The sequence below is a fragment of the Ursus arctos genome, unplaced genomic scaffold (genome assembly GCF_023065955.2).
Source record: "Ursus arctos isolate Adak ecotype North America unplaced genomic scaffold, UrsArc2.0 scaffold_16, whole genome shotgun sequence".
NCBI lineage: Eukaryota > Metazoa > Chordata > Mammalia > Carnivora > Ursidae > Ursus > Ursus arctos.
This window is the reverse complement of record NW_026622830.1, coordinates 41,537,932-41,560,306: the sequence shown is the minus strand read 5'-3', so window position 1 is coordinate 41,560,306 and position 22,375 is coordinate 41,537,932. Positions and strand designations below refer to the sequence as shown.

Genomic DNA, 22,375 nt, shown 5'->3' with positions numbered 1-22,375 from the left:
CCACCCGCTGAGCACTCAGGAAGGACTGGCCCTGCGCCAGGCCTTCCGTGAGGCACATATGTGGGAACGGTGCCCCTGCGCTGCCCGCGGGCCCCTGCCAGTGACGGGGATAAAATAAATAAAATAAAATCTTTGAATAAATAAAAATAAAAAAACTAAATTGGAAAAATGATGTTTTATCTTCCCTTTCCTCTATTTAAAAGGAATCTTGCCCATGTAACACTCAATCCTTCATGCCAAATGGTTTCTTTTTTTTTTTTTTTAAGATTTATTTATTCATTTGAGAGAGAGAGAGAGACAGAGAGAGCACGTGAACACACAGAGGGGGAGGGAGAAGCAGCCTCCCCACTGAGCAGGGAGCCCGACACAGGGCTCGATCCCAGCACCCTGGGATCATGGCCTGAGCCAAAGGCAGACACTTAACCAACTGAGCCTCCCAGGTGACCCAGCCAAATGGTTTCGAAATAAAAGTTTACCAGAAAGATTCTGGGGGGGAACTCCTTATGTGTTTTTCTCATGTTAGTATATAAATATATGGTGTATTTTCTTCAACAGTGGTACAGATATATCAGAGGATGAATTGTAATTCAATATTAAAATCAAGTCTCAGAAGCTTATACAGCTCAGACAGTGATAGTAAAGTGAACAGTAATTGGCAGTAATAGAATGTGTAATCCTGGTGGATATGGTTTGCTAAAATGTTTAAAATTACTTAAAAACTTTGGCAACAGCATAGGTGGCATTATGCTTAGTGAAAGAAGTCAGACGAAGACAGATACTGTATGATCGCATTTATATGTGGAATCTAAGAAACAAACAATAAAAACTGAACTCACAGATAGAGATAACGCACTGGTGGTTGCCAGCGGCGGGCTGGGGGGTGGGTGTACAGGCGGAAGGTGTACAAGTCAAAGGTGCAGACTTCTAGGTTAGAAAACAAGTCAGTCCCAGGGATGTCCCGTACAGCATGGGGACTAGAGTTCACAATACCGTACTGTGTATTTGAAAGTTGCTAAGAGAGCAGATCTTAAAAGTTCGCATCCCAAGAAAACAAATGTTTGTAACTATGTAACTATGCGTGGTGACGGATGGTAACTAGACTCACTGTGTTGTTTCGCAACATATCCAAGTATTGAATCATTACACTGTACAGCCGAGATGAGTATGTTTTGTATGTCACTTATACCTCGGTAAGAAAAAAGCCCCAAAGACCGCAGTCCCACTTCTACTCCTCAGAGTCGTGGCGGTGGGGTTTCTAAGATCAGCAGCAGTTACCACTGTGGGTCCTATGAGTGCTTTGGGCTCTCACTTCTGGTATTTTCTCATTTTATTTACTGTACATGTTTACAAACTGGTTTCTTTGAAGCCTGGGCCTGAACAGTGATCTTACTTTAGAGGGGCGAAGATTTTTATCTGTGTGTGTTAAGAGCCTCAGGAGGGATGGTGACTGATGTTTTCTCAGTGGGTTTCTGAGACCACCCATTCTTTTGGGCCGCGCTGGGAAGGCTCAGCCCAGCATCATTCCTCCTGTCTTCCTGGGGAGCCCAGAGGCAAGCTGGTAGCACAGAGAGCTTACCTGAATCAGATGGTAAATCATGAATGTCGCAATCCCTGCTCTTCTCCATTCAGGATGGACAAACAGAAATGAAATGTAAGCTTCATTGTACTTCACGTCGGGAACCATGAAGCCAAAGGCAATGATGACTTTTTTATAAAGGACAACAACACTGAAGTCTGGATACTGCAGGCACTCAGACAGGTCAATGCCTAAGGAAAAGACATAATTGAAGATTCAAATTGTGTGCCTTCTGGAATTAGCAAACACCAAGCTGTTCAGTCTGTACTTACAACTACACCTGCATGCTAAAAAAAAAAAAAAAAAAATCAAAAACAAAACTAAAGACAGAGATATTAGCATAGACAGCATACATTCAGATCATAAAAATAGAAGTGAATTTTAGAAAATATCAAAACTAACACTGTCTTTTCTAAGTACATGTGTTAAAAGAATAGAAGCAGGATAGGGTCGGTAGTAGAGATCGCACAGGTCTAGAACTGGACATACCTGGCCTTGAACTTATGCTCCTCCACAATGTGTCAGCCAACACCTTTCTAGAAATGGGCCTCAGCGTCTGCACACCCAGACCTCACAGGGTGGGAGCAAAGACCCCCGAGAGCCCATACTGTTGTGTTTTTCACCTCAAACGTGTACAGTTTACAAGCTCTTTTGTACAAAGGCTACATTTTACAGTAAAAGGGATAAACAATGATTGCATGCATAAAGTATGGAGGCACCCAAAGTAAGGTCGGGAAGTAGCAGATGCTCCCAGAATGTTCCCTTAGGCCCCCATACCACTCCTAAAAGATGAGCACAACTCTGCCACCACACTATTACGTGGTTATCTGACAACAAAGATGACACAGCTCTAATCCCGAAGAAATCTTATCTAACTAACATCTGGAAGACATGTAATATTTCTTTTGCGTTTCAAAGCAGCACGGTAAAACAGATCCACAAAGAACGTGTTTATATTTAGCGATGAAAATGCGTTCATTCCTTTACTTGCTGGTTTTGGTCTATAGAGATACAATATGTTGAGGCTAATAAAATGACAAATCATATTGGGTCTACTCTTATTTTCAAAGTCTGCAATTGGGGTATCTGGCTTTTTAAAAATGCCTTTTGGCTGTATTAACACTGTTCCCAAGGAATAGCTAAATAAACAAAATTACAGAATTATTAAGCAAAAAATCAAAAGTGTCCCAACATGCCCAAGCTACCAGCCAATGTATCACTGGTAGAAATTACCTGGTATCTAAACATATGTAGAAGCAAAACAGGATGAATCTTTTATTCTGGAAGCAGAGACAGACAGGGAAGAGAAACATATAAAAATATTGCTTATTACTTTAATTGCTGGCTTTTTCTTGATCTTAGGAAGAAAGAGGTGTTCATATTTTACTATTTCTATGTTAGCAGAGACAAACTAAATGAGATCATGAGTAAAGACTTTAGAGTCACATGACCTACACTAATTTAAAAATATCACTACAGTGAACTACACAAAAAACTGATCTGCCTAGTTTGGGAGGGAGAACATACCGGGCCAGAAAAACTCCTGACACATGGAGTTTATTGTTGGGATGTGATTTGGCCGGACGTAGCAGTAATCAAGAGGTGCCTCAGCTTCTGGCGTCCAGTGAGGGTCACTCCTGTGCAGGTGGGAACGAATCTGTGACAGGAGCTGCAGTTTGGGCGGCTTTGTTTCATAATCACGCCTCCAGGATCGCAGAAAAAAACAAACTCAAGTCAAGAAAAACAAACTCACTATCATTCCTAGCCAAGTGATTCACATCAACTCTTCACTCTGCTTGAAATTTTAAGCTAACTTGTGCCCCTTTCTATGGCAGATAGCTTGACAACTTGAAAGCCTGATACTTTCCTGGTATGAAATTTAAAATTCACCCTCTGCACCTGCCAGGAACACTACTTGTGCTGACGAGCCTTCATGCACAGAGTGAGGGACCAACAGCAGCCTGACTCAAGCCTGCGTGCGCTGGCCCAGGACAGAGCCCTGGGAAGGAGGGTCCGCACACTGCCTGTCACAGGCCCGGCGGACTGCGCTGTTGGGCAAGGAGGGTCAGGTGACTCTGCAGCAAGTGTGTCAACAAGACACTCTCCCAAGACAGCACTGGGGGCCTCTCTGGTCAGCTCAGCTCAGACAGCACTGCCTAGACAACGAGACTCATCATCACCCCCAGACGTTAGCCCAACTGAGATATCTCTCCCATTTTTTTCATTTTACAGACTACTAATATATACAACGTTAAAATTTAAAAGAAACATGACGAGTATAATACTCATAATGAATTCTAGTGGAGTTAATTTATTCTTGCTTTTTACATTTCCTTCAAAGGACTGCCCTTTCTGCAAAAAACTACAGTCGAAACAAGCCAAGGGTAAGACTGGACGCGGAGCACAGACTCAGTCTGTGCTGATGCCCGCTCCCAGGGGCCCGTCTGGCCTCACTCCAGCGGCGGACCAGGGTGCAGAAGCCACCAAGGCCATTGCTCACAACACACTCAACGTCACAGCTCTTCTCCAAGTACCTGATGTAAGGCTTCAGGATCCGAGAGGTGTAAGGGCTGACGATACTCTGGTCCACGGCCAGATCCTCCGATCCCACCAAACGATACAGAAATCTAGTAGTCTGGTGCCGAAACCCTTTCCTGGATGGCAAGGCAGTCTAGGAGAAAGAAACGCTGGTGATGTAGAAATAAAGTCACTCAAAGGACTGGTTTAATTTCAGATAATTACTATGTAAGGACATGTTTATGTGTTGGAAAGTAGGTCTTTTTGTATTACTTATTGGGAATGCTCAAATTTCAATAGTACCTCTGCATAGAATCAGATATGAAAAACTGATCCTGGTTGTTAAGTTTAAAACTGAAATAATTTAAAAAATTTTAAAGTTACCTAAAAATGTTTAAGTGAGTGGAATGCAGGGCTGAGCCCTGGATTTACAGCTTCTGTAGGTTGCATTCTGCCTAATAACACCTCCAATCCAGTCATCAGATCTTAACCTACTCAACACGTGGGTCACGTTGGAGGAGCAGTGTGTTATCCACAGAGCGGAAGGGGCCAACTAATGCCGCCCCTGTGTACGGGTTTGGTAAAATCGGCCTCTATTCTACTAAGTTGGACAGGTGTAGGACTGACATAGACCATCGTCCCTATGACAAATCATGACAGCGGAGAGGCCCTCCCAGAGGTCGAACGAGGAGGTGCTCTGAACAGGTGGGTTTCACGCCGGGAGCCTGAACGGAGATGTCTGCTTCCTGGAGTGCTGCTCGAGGGCCCTCAGTCATGTAGGAACAGAACATGTGCAATTAGGGCTTTACAGCAGAGAGCCCAGATGGAAGATTAAAAGGCACATGTATGAAGTGGTTTGCCAAGGGCTACATGAAGTTTAGAAACCGGAGTTGTTTTTGGAGAGTCCGTTTGCTCTTTAGCCTAGAAAATAACTTCGTTGGAAGGAGAGCAAGAATTCCTTCTTTTATAATTTGCTCTCATTACTTTCCCCAACTGGACACCAAAACTTTCAAAGGATGACTTTGAAATTCTTCCAGGACTTTCAAATAAGTTTCAGAGGGAAATTCAGGGCTATGGCATACAGTCTCCAAACGTGGCCTCGACACTTCCTCCCGCACCTGTGGAGACTGTGGCTCTTCCTGTCAAGGGACGGTCTACTCCCTCCCCTTGAATCTGGGTGGGCCTTGCAACAGGCCTTGACCAATGACAAAGCGTCAGAAGTCACGCTCTGGGACCTTGAGCCCAGGTCTTAAGAGCACCGGCAGCTTCCGCACTCTCTCTTCCAGTCCAGCTGCCACGGTGTCTAGGCTGGACCCCACCTGGAGATGGGCTCTGGAGGAAGGCGAGCCATCCTGGTCATTCTGATCCTGACCAAGCTCCCTGCTGAAGGCAGCCATAGGCGTAACCTCAGCCTTCAGCACATGGGGTAGAACCACCACCCAGCTGAGCCTAGTCAACCCACAGAATCAGAAGATTAAATACTACTTTAAGCCTCTAAGTTCTAGAGTGGTTTGCAATGCAGCAACAGATCACCGAAACAGCAGCCACTGAACCACTGGCCCACAATGGACCATCTGGTTCATGACTCGAGGTGAGCTGTGTGGATTCCACAGAAGTCATCCAGTACCCTAACTTCTCTAGACCACCTGCAACGTCTGCCTGGATCACTACCGCTACTTCCCATGGGTCTCCCCACTTCTACTCTCGCCCCTTATCGCCCATTCTCCCATGGAGCCAGATGCTTCTTTTAAAAACAAATATACCCACTTCCCTTGATCAAAACTCCTATGTGGCTTCCCGTACAATTCAAAGCCCTTACCTGTGACTGCAGGATCTACCTGTTAACCTCTGTGGCCCCATCTCCCACCCACTTCCTCTGCCATCACTATGCTCCAGCCCCACGCACCAAACTATCTGCTGCCTCGGGGCCTGCACCTGGGCCTTCTGCCCCGAACCTTCTTCAGCCGGGCTCCTCCTTGTGGAGGGGATGGGGTCGAGTGGCACCTCCACTGAAAGGCTGTCCTCAAGCGGTACTGCTGCCTCTGCTCTCCCGCCCGCTGCGGCACCCACCTTGCAGGAAATGATCCCGCTTCGTGAGCTAGTCCTGTCATCTCACTGCCCCATCAGGTGGGCACCTCCCGACCTATTTCACCACAACGTCCCCAGCTGGAGGAGTGCTTGGCACACATCGAGTACTCAATTTACCTTTGCTGAATGACAAAACGGTGGCGGGGGGCTGGGGGGAAGCATCCCACAGTTTGGAAAATATTAAATGAGTTTCTTCTAACTTCTAGTTCTAAACAAAATGGAGCACTAGGTGGGCTGCTGGGTCCGTTCCCCAAACCCGTTCTGAAAGATGCCATAAAAGTGACAGGGAAGATGGAACACAAAGGCTGTGAGAAACCTCAGGAGAGACCAAAGGTGGCCAGGGACAGGTAGGCAGCAAAGGGCAGCCTAGAGCAGAGCAAGGCTTTCTACCACACATGGGGATGGGGGCACTTCCTCTTACAAGCTCTGCTCCGGCGGACCTCTGCCAATCACCTTTGCCTGCAAGTGTCGGCTGGAGGGGTCACAGCAGGACGCCCAGACTGCTGGAGACTACAACTTGTCAAGAGGATGCCCCTCCCCCAGGTGTACACACCAGCAAAGGCACCTGGTTAGACCAAGAGAATACTCATTCACAAGGGAAAAACTCAAGATATGCTAACAAGGAGTGCAGAAAAGAAAACAAAGTAAACAAATGTACTGGAAAAGGCAGGATTAATTTACCAGACAGCCAAGCATTTTTAAAAAGCAAATAAACAGTCATCGGGGAAATGCAAACCCAAACGACAATGAGATACCACTTGACACCCACGAAGATGGCTATAGTCAAAAAGAGATAACAACAAGTATTGGTAAGGATGTGTGGAAAAGTCAGGGTCTTCATAAAGTGCTGATGCAAATCTAAGATGGCGCAGCTAATGTGGAAAAGTCTGGCAGTTAATCAAAATGTTAAATATGTTACCATTGAACTGAGCAATCCCACTCATAGGTAAGTACTCAAGAGAAATAAAAACCTATGTCCACACAGAGACATCTATACCAATTCAAGCAGCATTGTTCACAAGAGTCAAAACGTGGAAACAACCCAAATGTCCATCAACTGATGTGTGGGTAAACAAAATGTGGTGTGTGCACACAATGGGGAATTAGGTAGCGACAAAGAGGAATGAAGTCTCATATATACTACAACATGGGTGAGTCTTGAAAATGTGCGGAGTGAAAGAATGCAGTCAGAAAAGACCGCATATTATCTGATTCCACTTATGTGAGATGTCCAACAAAATAGATAAATCCATAGAGGCAGAATGTAGATTCATGGGGGCTGGGTGTGGGGGGTTGTCCAGTAACAGCTAAACCATTCAGGGTGATGAAAATGTTCTAAAATTGATTATGATGATGGCTCTACAATTCTGAGAATACGGTAGAAACCACCAAATTGTACACACACTTTAAATGGGGGAATTGTATGGTATGTGAATAGTATCTCGATAAGCCTGTTAAAAAAAAAAAAAGCATAATAAATAGGTTCCAAGGTAATAAAGGCATCTGGCAACAGGAATGAGTATAGTTATGAAGAAACTCTTATTCATTACCGGGTATTAAATACATGATCACTGAAATAAAGGACTCAGTGAACAAGTTAGGGACAGACTGAGGATCTCTTCAAACAGGCAAAGGAAGAGATAAAGGAAAGAATTAATGGTGTCAGCACCCATAACAGAAGTTCATAAAAGAGGGGAAAAAATAAAAGAGGAATATATTTAAAGAAGCAAAGATGAAGAATTTCGCAGATTAAAGAGCAAGTGAGAGGACTTCCGATTTCCTGTCCAGCATATAAGGAGAACGGAAGTTGTCGCTGTATCCTAACAAGTAAAAACTCTTCATAGATCCATCAGAGCACTGAGATCACAGAGCAAACTATACCCCCTCCCCCCAAATTGGAAAGACAAACAGGTGTACACAGAGAATCCTAACTCCGCAGAGTAGAAACCTCCAGGAACCAGTGCTGGGGTAGGAAAACCTAACCAGCAACGGACAAATTGCTGGAGACACAGTGTGGATAAAGGGGAGAGAAAAAACTCCAGGGGGGTGGGGGGGGCACATTTTTGTGACTTTTACCTCCAGGAGCTCTACCAGGTTCTCATGGTAAGGATCAAAGAAAAAAATCCCCTCAGGCTTCCAGCAAGAAAAAGGTAGCTGTTCTGAAAATATGTCAGAGTCCTTTGTTCTTTATAACAAGGCCTGTCCTCAAGAGAAAGTACTGTACCAACACCTAGCCCATTCGGTTTTATCAGAACCTAACCAACTTGTGGAAAGGAAATTAGCCACCTCCAGCTCCCGCCAGCCATTCCATGCCACCCAACTGGGGAAGCAAATCTGAGACACACTGTGACAGTAACAGCCCAGGGACACATGTTCACTAAAAGACTGAGAACTGATCATAGGTCCATGGACTGCTTCTCACCAGTACATCTCACCCCTATACCACTAAAGGCCTATTTTCCATAGTTCCTTTTACCTAGGATAACATATTTGGCTTTCAAGAAAAATTATAAGGCATACTAAAAGGCAAAAGACACTGTCTGAAGAGACAGAGCAAGCATCAGAACCAGACTAAGACATGGCAGAGATGTTGGAATTATTAGCCCGGGAATTTAAGACAACTATGATTAAACTGTTAAAGGCTCTACTGGACAAAGCAGACAACACCCAAGAACAGATGGGCAATTTAAGCAGTGAGATGGAAATGCTACGAAAGAATCAAGTAGAAATGCTAGGGATCAAAAACATTATAACAGAAATGAAGAGCCGCCTTTGGTGGGCTCAAGAGTAGACCGGATAGGGCTGAAGAAGGAACCTTTGAGCTTGAGAAGACATCAAGAGGAACTTCCCAAATTGAAAAACAAAGAGAAAAAAAAGACTTAAAAAAACCCAGAACAGAAGAGAATATCCAGAACTGTGTTGCAACTGTAAAAGGCGTAAAATACGTGTAATAGGAATACCAGAACGAGAAGAGAGAAAGGAGCAGAAGAAATATCTGAAGCAGTAATGACTGAGAATTTCACCAAATTAATCAGACACCACACCAAAACCACAAATCTGGGAAGCTCAGAGAACAAAGGCAGGATAAATGTCAAGATGAAACCGCTTAAAAGCATAAAGTTGAACAAAAATCAAAATGGTTGCACTGATGCTTCAGCGAAGTTCGGTTTTAAAGTCACCCTGTTCCTCTCTTGCACAACCACTCCTCCTCCCTTCTTAGCCTTTTGTTTCAGGAAGCCAGCACTATCCTGAAGACATGTCCAACGAGGCTGGCAGCACAGACAAGTTCCTGTCAAACCCAGCTAGATCCTGTATTTCCCTGTAAAGCCCCCCAGCCTCTTCCTCCGGGCGGGTTTGCAGTTTTGAAGGCCTTAGCCTGCTGCAGCCTTCTTTGCCTGGCAAAGCAATAAAGCTACTGTTCCTTCTTATCCCAAACTCTGTGTTGTACTTGGCTCTGAAGCAGAAGTTAGTGGTTTTTAACAACAAATCAGCATATAAGACACTGTGACTGAAGGAGAAGCTCTGTCAAACAAGATAAATGAGATCAAAAAAACACTTTTAAAGCACAAACAGAATTAAAGATTGGAAATGAAGACAAATTAAACATTGGAAACGAAGACGCTTCCAGGGTGCGGGAAAATAAGACAGGAGACCACCTACAAAGAAACAAGAATAAGACCAACAGTGAGGCTCTCAGCAGCAACACTATATGCAAGATGATAATGGAGTAATAATTTCAAAATGTTGAAGGAAAAAATAAAATTACAATTTTATATCCAGCTATGCTATCATTTAAATGCAAGAGTGAAATGAAGATAATCTTAGGCATACAGGTATTCAAAATTAATTTCAAAAAGACCGTATTTTTAAAAAACTGTTAAAGAAAGTAGTCTAACAAGAAATTAATCTAGGAAGAAACGATGGGAAAGAAGAATAAACAGTTTAGTGAGGTTTACTGTTATCTAAAAAAGCAATACAAAAGAACAAAGATAGATAAGAACATGCAAAAATATTCTGTTTGGAAGAAAGACCACATGATAATATTAGAAAATTTACAGAGCAAAATAAATATATGTCGTAAGTTAGGACCCACAAAAAGAATAAAAATAGAGCATGTAACTTTCTTTATAGCAAAGAATCAACATCATATACACTATTTTCTCTGACCGCAACATAATTTGATTAGAAATTAAATCAATTACTAAAAGAGACCTTAAAAATTCCTACATATCCTGGGGCGCCTGGGTGGCTCAGTCGTTAAGCGTCTGCCTTTGACTCAGGGCGTGATCCCAGGATCCTGGGATCGAGCCCCACATCAGGCTCCCTGCTCAATGGGAAGCCTGCTTCTTCTTCTCCTACTCCCCCGGCTTGTGTTCCCTCTCTCGCTGGCTGTCTCTCTCTCTGTCAAATAAATAAATAAAATAAAATAAAATAAAAAAAGAAAACAGTAAATTAAAAAAAAAATTCCTACATATCTAAAAACCAAAAAAAAAAAAAAAGCACTAAATAACTCGGGTAACAGAAGAAATAATGAGAAAAATCACAAACTGCTAAGTACTGATTGATAATGAACTCACATCATTTCAAAAGTCCTAAGTCACAGCTAAAGCAGCCTTATAGGGACATTTATAGCTATGACTGATTTATCAGAAAACAACAAAGAGTACAGATTGAGCAAATGCACTGATAGCTGCTCCCCTGTGTAACTGCATTAACATGATACTAAAATTCCATGTTGGGATGGGAGATTAATCACAATTTTATCCCCTCCCAAACCCACTAGAACTATAGAATCAGCCTTTAAAAAAAAGAGAAGCAGACAAAAATAGAAAGATCAGGGGAAGAAACATCTGGGAGGCAGATGGACAAATACTGATCGCTGTGAAGCCAGCACTCCCAAGCTGGCTCCGGGTAAGGTGAGAAGCAGGCCCATCTGTACCGCGGCACCCTCCCACAACCCGGTGGCAGCACCAGACTCCTCTGGAGCTGGGAAGAAACGGGGCAGTAGAATAAGGAGCACGGAAGAGCTGTGTGCCCCGCAGTTCGATCCCCAGGGCCTCAACCCCTGCTGCCAGCTGGCTGCCTCCCCACAGACGTCTGCACATCCCATTTCCAGGGGAGGTGTAACCGGCACTCTGGGGGGCAGCTCCCGTGGCGCGGAGGCAGGAGTCCCACAAGTTGGAAGGCTAGGGTCCCCCTGCCCCTAGGAGGTAACCAGGGTTCCGAGACTGGAAGAGTGGCCCGAGGGAAAGACCCCAAGGAAGAGACAGTGGGGGTCCACGTCAAAGGGTGCTCCCAGATAACGGGTCTGGACACAGAGACCCAGGCTGAGCCTCATTTTCCCTCAGAATGGGAAAGCTGCCAGTACTGCTTAGCTGTCTCAGCTTTACCCAACACTGGCTTGGGACTCTGGCTTAAGTTCAAGGCCTTTCGGACATGTAAGGTCTCCAGTTTTACTTCCCAGGCAGCTTTCCTCCAGAAGCCACTAAGAATGCGCTCAACGAAAGCAAGGGAGTAAACCTTCTTGTAAGAAGGTGAAGCTGAGGCACAGGAAACCGAAGGTTCAATACAGAGCAAGGGCGAGTGAGTCTCCAGCGAAGGGAGGTCCTGGGACCACTACTGAGCGACAAGTGTCACTCGAGGAGCAGGCACACTGAGGCCATTGTCTTAAGTCCCTGCTGCAGTGTATCATCTTTTATTTAGTTTTATCATTTTATTTTTTTCATCGTAGGTGTCCTCCTTAGTCCCCATCCCCTGCTTCCCCTTTCCCCCTACCCCCCTCCCCTCTGGCAACCAGCAGTTTGTTCTCTACAATAAAGTCTGTCTCTTGATTTATCTTTCCCCCCCTTCATTTGTTTCTTAAATTCCATGTATGAGTGAAGTCATATGGTATTTGTCTTTCTCTGACTTATTTTGCTTAGCATTATACTCTCTAGCTCCATCCATGTTGTTGCAAATGGCAAGATGCCATTCTTTTTTTTAAGGCTAATATTCCATCGTGTGCGTGTGTGTGTGTGTGTGTGTGTGTGTGTTTATATACATATATATGTATATATATAAAACCCATCTTCTTTACCCACTCATCTATCAATGGACACCTGGGCTGCTTCCATAGTTTGGCTATTGTTAAGTAATGTTGCAATAAACGTCGGGATGCTTATATCCCTTTGAATTCATGTATTTGTATTTTCGGGTAAATACCCAGCAGTGTGATTACTAGACCATTCAACACAGGGAGGTGTAGCCCAGAATCTCCTCAGTGCTCAGCTGGGTTTCACCATGCACTCTCAGACTCTTCTACTCCCTCCATGCCCACTCCCTGGATCAGCAGAGGACACTCTGACCTCCTACAGGCTGCAGGAAGCACATTAGTCCGGAGGCAGGAAAGAGAGGGTCGCACTGCCCCTGCCCAGATTTCTGCCACACTGCACGATATACACTACAGCCCTGCCTGAGGCTCGGGCTGTGATGAGCCTTATGTTTCCCAGGACTGCCGAATGACCTAAAACACTGACTCCTCTAGAAAGGGGTCACAGAAGCTGGAGCCAGCACACAACTGTGTGAGTTTCCTGGGGCTGCCACATCTATGGCCCGCATACCTGCTGGCTTCAATAACAAACTTATTCTTCCACAGTTCTAGAGGCCAGAAGTCAGAAATCATGGGGTCAGCAGGGCTGCGCTCTGAGTATCCCAAGGAAGAACCCGCTCTATGCTTTTACCTCCTGGTGACGGCAGCGACCCTTGGTGCCCTTAGCTTATAGACACGTTGCTCTGCCCCAGCCATCACATGGTGGTCTCCCTGGGTCTGTCTCTGTGTCTCTTCTCCCCTTCTTGTAAGGACACCAGTCATATTGGATTAAGTGCCCACCCTGCTCCAGTGTGACCTCATCTTAACTAATTACATCTGCAAAGGCCCTATTTCCAAACAGGGTCACACTCACAGGTACCAGGGGCGAAAACATCAGTACAATCTTAGGCGGGGCACAATTCACTCTACAACAATGACCCAGGGAGACTGCTCAGCTTACCCTCTCCTGGAAGCTTCCCTCTAAGAGTGGCAAAGTCCTTACACAGCTAGATGGGTGCCTCCTACTTAGCTTTTTTAAAAACTAAAAGTGACATAAAAAAACTCAAGAGTAGGCAGTACACAGAACCTCCAATGTGCTTATAATGTTCTGTTTCTTAACCCAAGAGATAGATTCAAAGGCATTTATTAATCTATAAACTATACCGATGTGTTGTATGCATTCTCCTACAGTTATAGGACACATTTCACAATTTAAAAAATTGAGTATAGGGATTAAAAAGACAAACCCACAAGAACAAAGAAAAGGTGAGTAGATGACTGCAACAAAAGCATATGAGTAAGTGGCAAACGGCTGAGACCAGAGAGCCAGAGCCCAAGGCAGCAGTGAAGACGGACCAGGAGCCCCGTGATTTACATGCAGAGCCTCAGGAAAGGCAGCAACGCAATGGGTCCTGCTAACACTGAGAGTGGGCAAGAGGACGATAGACTGGGACTCTCTTAAGAGGTTAAAGTCTCCAATTACACCCCCACTGCCCACCTCCAGAAATGATCTTTCCCTCCACGGGCAGAAGGCTAGACTGTCTGGAGAGGCTTGGCAGCGATTCTGGACTACCGGAGGGAAGTCTGCCAGCTGAATGGTAGGCTCCTGGCCCTCCCTACTCACCCTAGGGTACACGCAGGCAGGTTACTATCTCCCAGGAAAGACAGAAAACAGGAGAAAAAAGAGAAAAGGGATGCATCTAGAGTAGGGGTTGTCAGTGAACTATAGATCTGGCCTGTTGCAGTAAATAACCTGTCACTGGGACACAGCCCCGCCCATCCGTTACATCTTGCTCTCACACAACAGCAGAGAGAAGTTGCTACTCAGACTGTGTGGCCTGCAAAGCCAGAACCATCTACTGTCTGCCCCTTGACAGAAAGCCTGCCGACCCCTGGTCTAGAGGGACCAACATCCAAATAATAGGTGTGTTCTAACAAGACAGAAGAGAGAAAATAGAAGACAGGAAAGGAAGAAGATGTTCCAGAATTCCAGGAGAATTCCAGGAGAGTTTCAGACTGAAAGGGCCCACACACCACATGGCCAACACAATAGAAGAAAAAGCCCCACACATGGTACATCACAGAATAAGATCAGAACACTGGCAGCATCAGCCCACTAGTTTCCAAAGAAGACAGAAAATGTGCAAATAATCCAAATAGGCAATCCACCGACAGAGAAACACCTAGGAAACATGAAAACTGTTTAAATTCACCTGGAAACAAAGACATGTGAATAAAAAATAAGATTTCACTTCACAGCTATCAGATTAGCAAAAGTAGTTAAAGGCTGCTTAGGAGCAAGAGCTAGCAAAGATTCAGGAAGATAAGACCCGTCGTTCCTGCTGTGGAAAGGTGTATTCTTGAAGTTCTGAGTGGAATTAATCATTCCCCGGAGCACTCCCAGACCTGGATTCCTCTGCATCTCCTTGGGAAGCGCTGACACACACTGATCTACTCCTACGTGTGGTCTCCTTGGAGCCGGCTCAGCACCTGGTCTGGCACCTCCTATGTCCTCAACAAAAGTAGCACTCAGAGCTATGACACAAACCATGTGCAAACTCAGTCCGCGCCAGGGACAGGAGGGACAGAGAAAGTGTCAAGGCTCTGTCTTGAACGCCCAAAAGGAAACAAACAAACCCAGATATATTAAGGGGTATCCATCATGAATAGTTTCAAAACATAAAGCCCAACAATTTTTGTATCTTTCTCCCTTGCTGTTTTCTCTCTCCCCTAGAATCACTCAGGAGTTGAAGTCCCAGCACAGCACGGTGCCCACTCCGAAGTCTGCCTGCCCCACCTCCACTGCCGCCCGAGAGTCTCACCTGGTATCGGTCAAGGATTCTGAAGTCCTGACAGGTCGTTCTGTATGTGGCTTGTCCAGCTGGAAGCCTAGAAACTCCTTCTTTGGCTCCATAAATCCCATCAACTAACAGAAGAGCAGCATTAACAACTTGATCCAAGTCAAAGAGTGGTAAGCCTCTATCCCTTTTCGCTTGTCTGACTATCAATTTCCGCTTCAGTCTGCGAGCTTCCGGCGTCATGGCTACGGCACTGGGACAAGCTTCCAGCCGCTTCAGGAGCAGCTTCTCCTCGTAGATGCTCACAGGTGTGTACTTGGGCCCTTTAGGTTTCCTGTCCTTCTCCAGCTGTGCCTTCCTCTTCTCTCGAGCCCTGGTTTGCAAAGATGTATTGGAATCTGTGTCTTCGCTGTCAATGTCCATCCTGTCGGGCTTCTCCTCCTCGCTCTCTACCTCCTGCTTTATCTGTTCCGGCGCTCTGACCTTCTTTCTGCCCCCGACTACTGCCCCGGACACTGTTGCCCCGGAGGGGGGTGGGACGTCCTCCATCCCTGGGTCTATGACCCCGTCGCCTTCCATCTCATCATCATCTGTGCAGAGTGCAAGACAGTGTGATCAAGACTGAGGAAAGAAGAAAGGCAGGGCACACTGCCCACGAGGTGAGAACGCATGCATGTACCACGGCCCGCACATAAAACCAAAGATGCAAGAAAGGCAAGTCTTACCGTGAAACAAGGCTTGTGGCGGCATCACATCTGGAATCAGATCTGCCTCTGAGAGCAAGCTGGGTGTGGCTGAGTGAGAGGCGGGGGTCCCAGGGGCAGAGAAATCCAGAGATGGAGAAGGAGATGGGCTGGTCAGCGGGGTGCGGTCAGAGGAGCTCAAGGATGAGAAGTCGATCACTTCTCCTTTTTCCAGAATCACGTCTGGCCTGCGGCCACGGCTTATAAACTTCACCGGAGTCGAAGAAGTACTCCTGTCAAGAAAGCCAGCTGCTTCCTTCTGGGCTCTCCTAATGTCCTTTGCTTCCTGAGTACGAGACCTTTTCTCCTTTAATTCCATGGCAGATTCCACGGGGTTCCGACTCGCCCGTTTTCGAAGGCCCTCAACAGTAATGATGGGATCTAAAGTTGGTTTTGAGGCTGCCAGGAAAGAATAAATACCTAAATTTTTAAGAATAAATATCTCAGCTTTGGCTTCTTTTGCTAATTTATTATTGTGAACTTACTACCACGTTCAAAATAGAGAAATGTACAATGAAAGCCCTAAACTAAGACCTAGAGCTTTCTTAAGAAAAAAGGGATTATAATGGAAATTTAAATGATTAAATGCTATCTTTTCTTATCAAAATTGGTAAACATTAAAAGTTTGGTAATGCTCAGCAAGAATATGCGGAATGGGTATTTACATGCCTTTCTAGTAAGGCATACATTTTATTACAACTTTTTACAGGGTAAGTTGGCAACACCAATTAAAATTCTGAATAAATAATGTCCTTTGATACAGCAACCTGTTTCCAGGAATTTATCACAAATAATTTACACACGAATGCATACAACTGTAGCATCGTTTAAAGTAACAACAACAAAGAGGTAGAGGTAACCAAAACACCAATCGACAGGGGAATGGCCTATTATATATCACCATATTAAGGTCACTCAACGGGATACAATGAAAACAAAAAAAGAAAAGAAGGTAGCTCTACATGTACTGCTATGGGAAGATGTCCAAGTATCCTCGTAAGCGGAAGAGGGAATAACGAACAGGTATCACAGTATGAGTTTATTTATTTTTTCAATAAAAATGCTTAAAGATGTAGAAATAACTTCTAAAAGCATTCACAAGAGACAGCAGTGGTTACTCTGGGGAGTGAAAAAGGTGTAGGTATAGGTGAGGGGGAGAGGGACACTGTCAGGCTTTCTACTTTTCAATGCTATTTGATTTTTTTCTCAGTTATATTTTTAAAAATTTAAAGCTCACTAAAATTTTTTAGATTAAAAAAAAAATCAGACCAATGTGTGACTGTAAGGAGTTAAATTTTTTTTGAAGTGTGAGAATGGCATCATGGTTAGGCTACAAAAGAGTCCTTATCTCCTAAAGATAACATACTGAGATGTTTATCATGTTTGTTTTTTTTTTAAGATTTTATTTATTTATTTATGAGAGAGAGGGAGAGAGGGAGAGAGAGTGTGTGTGTGTGTGTGTGTGTGTGTGAGAGCCCACGAGTGGGGGCATGGGCAGAGGGAGAAGCAGGCTTCCCAGTGAGCAGGGCGCCTGATGCAGGACTCGATCCCAGCACTCTGGGATCATGACCTCAACTGAAGGCAGATACTTAACCGACTGAGCCACCCAGGCGCCCAACATACTGAGATAAGAATTAAACGTTGATGCCTGGGATTTCCTTCTAAATAATCCAAGGGGCGGGATGGGTGGAGGGTTGGGGGAAAGTACCCAGGGGTCTAAATAAAATGAGACTGCTAGCAGTTAACTGCTAAAGTGAGGTGAAAGGTACATAGGGATTCATTATATTACTCTATTCATATTGGTGTATGTTTTAGAATTTCCATATTAAAAAGGTGAAAAACAAAATGAGATTGGAAGTAAAGAACCTTTCAGATACCAAAGGAAATTTACAGAACTCATAACTTGAATGCTCGCCTTGGGAGCACATATACAACTGGTCACTTGATTAGGAAATGATAAAATATTTTTTGTATGGTATTTATTTATAGCACACACAAAATGTGTCATAATGAAATTGCCAAATAGAGTCACTCCAGAGAGGCAGATGGGCTATGCCTGGAACAAGGAGGATGTCTCACAAGCTCACACTTGCTTGGCTTCGGCCTGGTCAGCACGTCCTGTACCGCTCTCACAAGAGTACCTTTTACTTTCAGAGTCGAGGCAGACAGCTTCTCTCCTTCAGGCTTCATTATTGGGGGCTTGTTGTGAACAAGCTTCCACCATCCTGGTTCTCCGAACTCCTGAGCACCCGAACGGAAGAACATTGGGCTTCCCACGCTGAGGCAACCCGCTACCGTGCTCCACCAGGTCGAAGTCTTTTTCCTGGAAAGTTCAAGAATTTAAAAAATTACTGGCTTTTCAATTCTTTCATTATGTAGAAAATACCCCCTCTGTATACTCTAGTACTCAAAGCCTATGATACGCTAGGGAACCTCCAATCTTTGAAGGAACAGAGCCTAAGTCAAGAGAGAGGCTGAGGGCACCTGGGTGACTCACTCAGTTGAGCCTCTGACTCTTGGTTTCAGCTCAGGTCATGATCTCAGTGTCATGAGACTGTGCCCCACATGGGCTCTGTGCTCAGCAGGGAGTCTGCTTGAGATTCTCTCTCTCTTCCTCTGCTCTTCTCCCTGCTCATGTGTGCTCTCTCTCTCTCAAAATAAATAAATAAATTAAAAAAAAAAAAAAAAAAGGAGAGGGGCGCCTGGGTGGCACAGTGGTTAAAGCGTCTGTCTTCGGCTCAGGGCGTGATCCCGGTGTTCTGGGATCGAGCCCCACATCAGGCTCCTCCGCTATGAGCCTGCTTCTTCCTCTCCCACTCCCCCTGCTTGTGTTCCCTCTCTCGCTGGCTGTCTCTATCTCTGTCAAATAAAATAAATAAAATATTTAAAAAAAAAAAAAAAAAAGGAGAGGCTCTGGAGCCTGTCTGGCCTCAAGTCCTGGCTCTACCACCTTCTGGCTGCCTCAGTTTCTTCTTTAAAATCAGGATAACAGGGGCGCCTGGATGGCGCAGTTGTTAAGCGTCTGCCTTCGGCTCAGGGAGTGATCCCAGCGTTCTGGGATCGAGCCCCACATCAGGCTCCTCTGCTAAGAGCCTGCTTCTTCCTCTCCCACTCCCCCTGCTTGTGTTCCCTCTCTTGCTGGCTGTCTCTCTCTGTCAAATAAATAAATAAAATCTTTAAAAAAAAAATAAAATAAAATAAAATCAGGATAACAGAACTTAGCTCATAAGGTTGCTGTAGGGATTAAATGAAATAATTCAAACAAAGCTCATAATAAAACACTTATCCCAATCATCATGATTACGGAGTGCCACAGGCTAACTGAAATGAACTTGAGTTGCTTTTATATGTGAATTAAACACAGCTCTCAAGAAAGCAAGCAAGAGAATCATTAGCCCTGGTAAACAGTTCATTTTACCCCAGGAGTCAGATATACCTCTCGGTCTGTCTGTACATAGTAGAGTGGAATAAAACGATACAGTATGTTCTACAAATAGAGTTGAACTCTGAGGGAATAACCAGCTTTGGAAAGAAAAAGATGTAACAAAAATGTTAAATGATACGTAAAATGTCAACTATTCAGATTCCTGTTGAAAACTTTTTTTTTTTTAAAGATTTTATTTATTTGACAGAGAGAGTGCATGCACACGAGCAGGGGGGAGCACCAGAGAAGCAGGCTCCCTGCTGAGCAGGGAGCCTGATGCGGGGCTCGATCCCAGGACCCTGAGATCATGATCTGAGCCAAAGGGAGACGCCCAACCAACTGAGCCACCCAGGTGCCCTGAAAATGCTTTTAAAGGCAACTGTTGTATTTCTACCTTGAAAACATAATTACCAGAAATCCTGAAACGCAGTCTCTCATAAGACCAGCCTTAACAGTTGGAAAATACTGCTAGGGAGGCAAAAAGAAAAAAGGACTCTTAGGGACAAAGATGTACTAGAAAACAAAGAAAAACCAAAAATAAAAACTTCAATAGGCATTAGCACTCTCTGAGATGGGGGCAATGACACATAGTTTCTGCCCCAATGTTTTTGTCTCAGGGCACCTCTCCCACATTCATACCTTTTCCTAACCTTTCTAAGCCCCACTCTTACCCAAAGGATAGTGTGGGGGGAGGGGGAGCATGTTCCGCTTGCTTTCTCACACAGTGGGTATGTTGGTCCAGCTGATGGTGCCCCCTCCCCAGGTCCTTCAGGCTCTGCTCACTTTTCTGTCAGCTTGCTTCTTCCTGTTGCTCTGACCCAGTAACTCCCAATTTCCTACCTTCGGATTCACTTACTCTTTCTTCTACTTGCTCAAACCTGCCTCTGAATCCCCACTGCAGGGAATTTTTCATTTCAGCTACTGTACTTTCCAGCTCCAGAATTTCTTTTTAGCTTCTTAATCTCTCTGTTGATATTTCTGTTGTGTTTAGACATCATTTTTTGGGCATTTTTAACACAGTTGTTTAAAAGTCTTTGTCTGGGGGCGCCTGGGTGGCTCAGTCGGTTGAGCATCTGCCTTTGGCTCAGGGCATGACCCCGGGGTCCTGGGATTGAGCCCTGCATCAGGCTCCTTGCTCAGCGGGGAGCCTGCTTCTCCCTTTCCCTCTGCCTGCCATTCCCCCTGCTTGTGCTCTCTGTCAAATGAATCAATAAAATAAAATTAAAAAAAAAAAAAAAGTTTCTCTGGTAGATCTACCGGTAGGTCGTTTTCAGGAACAGTTTCTGTTGGTTTATTGTTTTTTTCCTTTGAATGGGCCATACTTTCCTGTTTCTTTGTATTCCTTGTAAATTTTTGTTCAAAGCTGGATATTTGAATTTAAAAATGTAGTCACTCTGGAAATCAGATTCTTTTCCTTCCCTGAGGCTTAAGGGTTTTTGTTTTTCTGATTGTTGTGGGGTGTCTCTGTATCAAAGATCAGCCTGAGGTACAAATTTAAGTTCTTCTCAGGTCCTTTCCCTGGGCATGCACGGTGACTTTCTAATTTCCTCTGTGTATGTGGTTACTTTTGATTGTCTTGGTCTTCAATGTCTGGCTCCAAAGAGGGGACAAAGAGAAAAACGAAGGTGGGGAGGAAAATGCCAGCCTTTTAAGTCCCCTTGAGGTCATTGCAGCCAGAGAGGGGAAAAGGCTTACAACAATTCAGGGGAGGTGCAGCCCACCTCTTCATATTCATTTCTGTGACCAGAAGCAGCAATCAGTGATGAGAGCAGATTCCTGATATCTGGAGGACAGGGTCCTTTTTGTCTACCCCGACTCCCACAGGCCGTGTATGAGCTGCTTTGGGAACAGGTGTGTTGCTGGCTGCCACAGGGCTGAAGGGTGTGGAATGGGAAAATGTCACTGTGCTAAGAGCTGAAATCCACCAAAATCAATGCAGTTTACCTTCCAAGCCTCCCCCTGGAAGTTGCAAGCCTTCAGTACAGATCCAGAGATCCAGGTCCATCAGACAGATTCTGCCACCTCCACTATTTTCTAGGTGGGGAAAGAATTCTGGTGCTTCCTACTCTGCCATCCTCCTGAAATCCTTGTCAGATCATTTAAAAATTTTTAAATACTATGAATCTGTTTTATCCTATTTCATCAAATGTAAGATTCATTGACTTTAAGATACACCATTTTACGTACAACAAAAAAAGAAAACTAGCCATCAGCTATGACACACTATCCCTTCTAAGATTGTATCCAGCTTGTATCCAGCTGTTAGAGATGTGAAAATTTACAAATGTGCACATCTTAAATATCAGTGAAATATGGTAATAGTGGAAAGTATTCAAAGTATTCTTCACTAATCAAAGATATACCTCCAATATACTGTAAACCTGAAATTAACAGAACACTGTATGTTAAACTACACTGAAATTAAAAAAAAAAAGTTACACTTCCTAGAAAAATTCAAGGCCAGGATTATAAAAGCAGATTAAATGATCACACATACAAAGACAATTAAGCTGCAGCAATTAATTAAAGGTTTCGTATACATTTAAACTTGTTTCCACAATAGGTACCTAGAGTCATAAAAGCAAAGCCTGCAAACATCTGAAAGAAAATGTATTCAAATCTTGTACTTCATTACACAGTATACTATACTCTTAGATCCTATGGCACATGAGAAATGATTATCGTTAAGAATTTAAAGACTGTTCTATGGATAGCATAATTAAAGCCTTCAGTAGCTTTGAAAAATCTCTAACTGTGCATGTCCTGCGTAGGCCCCTTCCCTGGGGCGTAGTGATTCCGTGTATGTTCACACACAGAGAAGTGTGACTATGCGGTGACTGCCTCTGACGAGGGGTTTCAGGGGGCTTCTCCAATCACTGATGCTTACAGCAGAGTTCCCAAAGCGAAGGACAGCACTGAGGCAGGACACTGAGTGACAAGCAATCACAGACTAATTTTTTTTTTTGAGAGAGAGAGCACGCACAGGTGAGCGCGCAGGTGCAAGCAGGCAAGGGAGGAGTAGAGACAGAATCCACTCCCAGCCTGGAGCAGGCAGGGCTTGATCCCACCACCCCGAGATCATGACATGAGCCAAAACCAAGAGTCAGAAGCTTAACCAAACGAGCCATCCGGGAGCCCCACATGGAGTAATTTTTAATGATC

The 22,375-nt window shown here is 44.5% G+C and overlaps 1 protein-coding gene across 1 annotated transcript in view; it reads right to left on the bottom strand.

Annotated features, from left to right (window-relative positions):
• Window positions 1-22,375, bottom strand: part of KAT14 (lysine acetyltransferase 14) — a 32,670-nt gene that overhangs the window by 2,073 nt on the left and 8,222 nt on the right. Inside the window, exons 4-9 of the mRNA XM_026502989.4 lie at window positions 17,931-18,112; window positions 15,772-16,188; window positions 15,071-15,636; window positions 4,111-4,247; window positions 3,104-3,279; window positions 1,577-1,767 (exon numbers count right to left, since the gene is read on the bottom strand). Coding sequence (XP_026358774.1) covers window positions 1,577-1,767; window positions 3,104-3,279; window positions 4,111-4,247; window positions 15,071-15,636; window positions 15,772-16,188; window positions 17,931-18,112 — 1,669 coding nt within the window. The remainder of the gene's footprint in view (window positions 1-1,576; window positions 1,768-3,103; window positions 3,280-4,110; window positions 4,248-15,070; window positions 15,637-15,771; window positions 16,189-17,930; window positions 18,113-22,375) is intronic.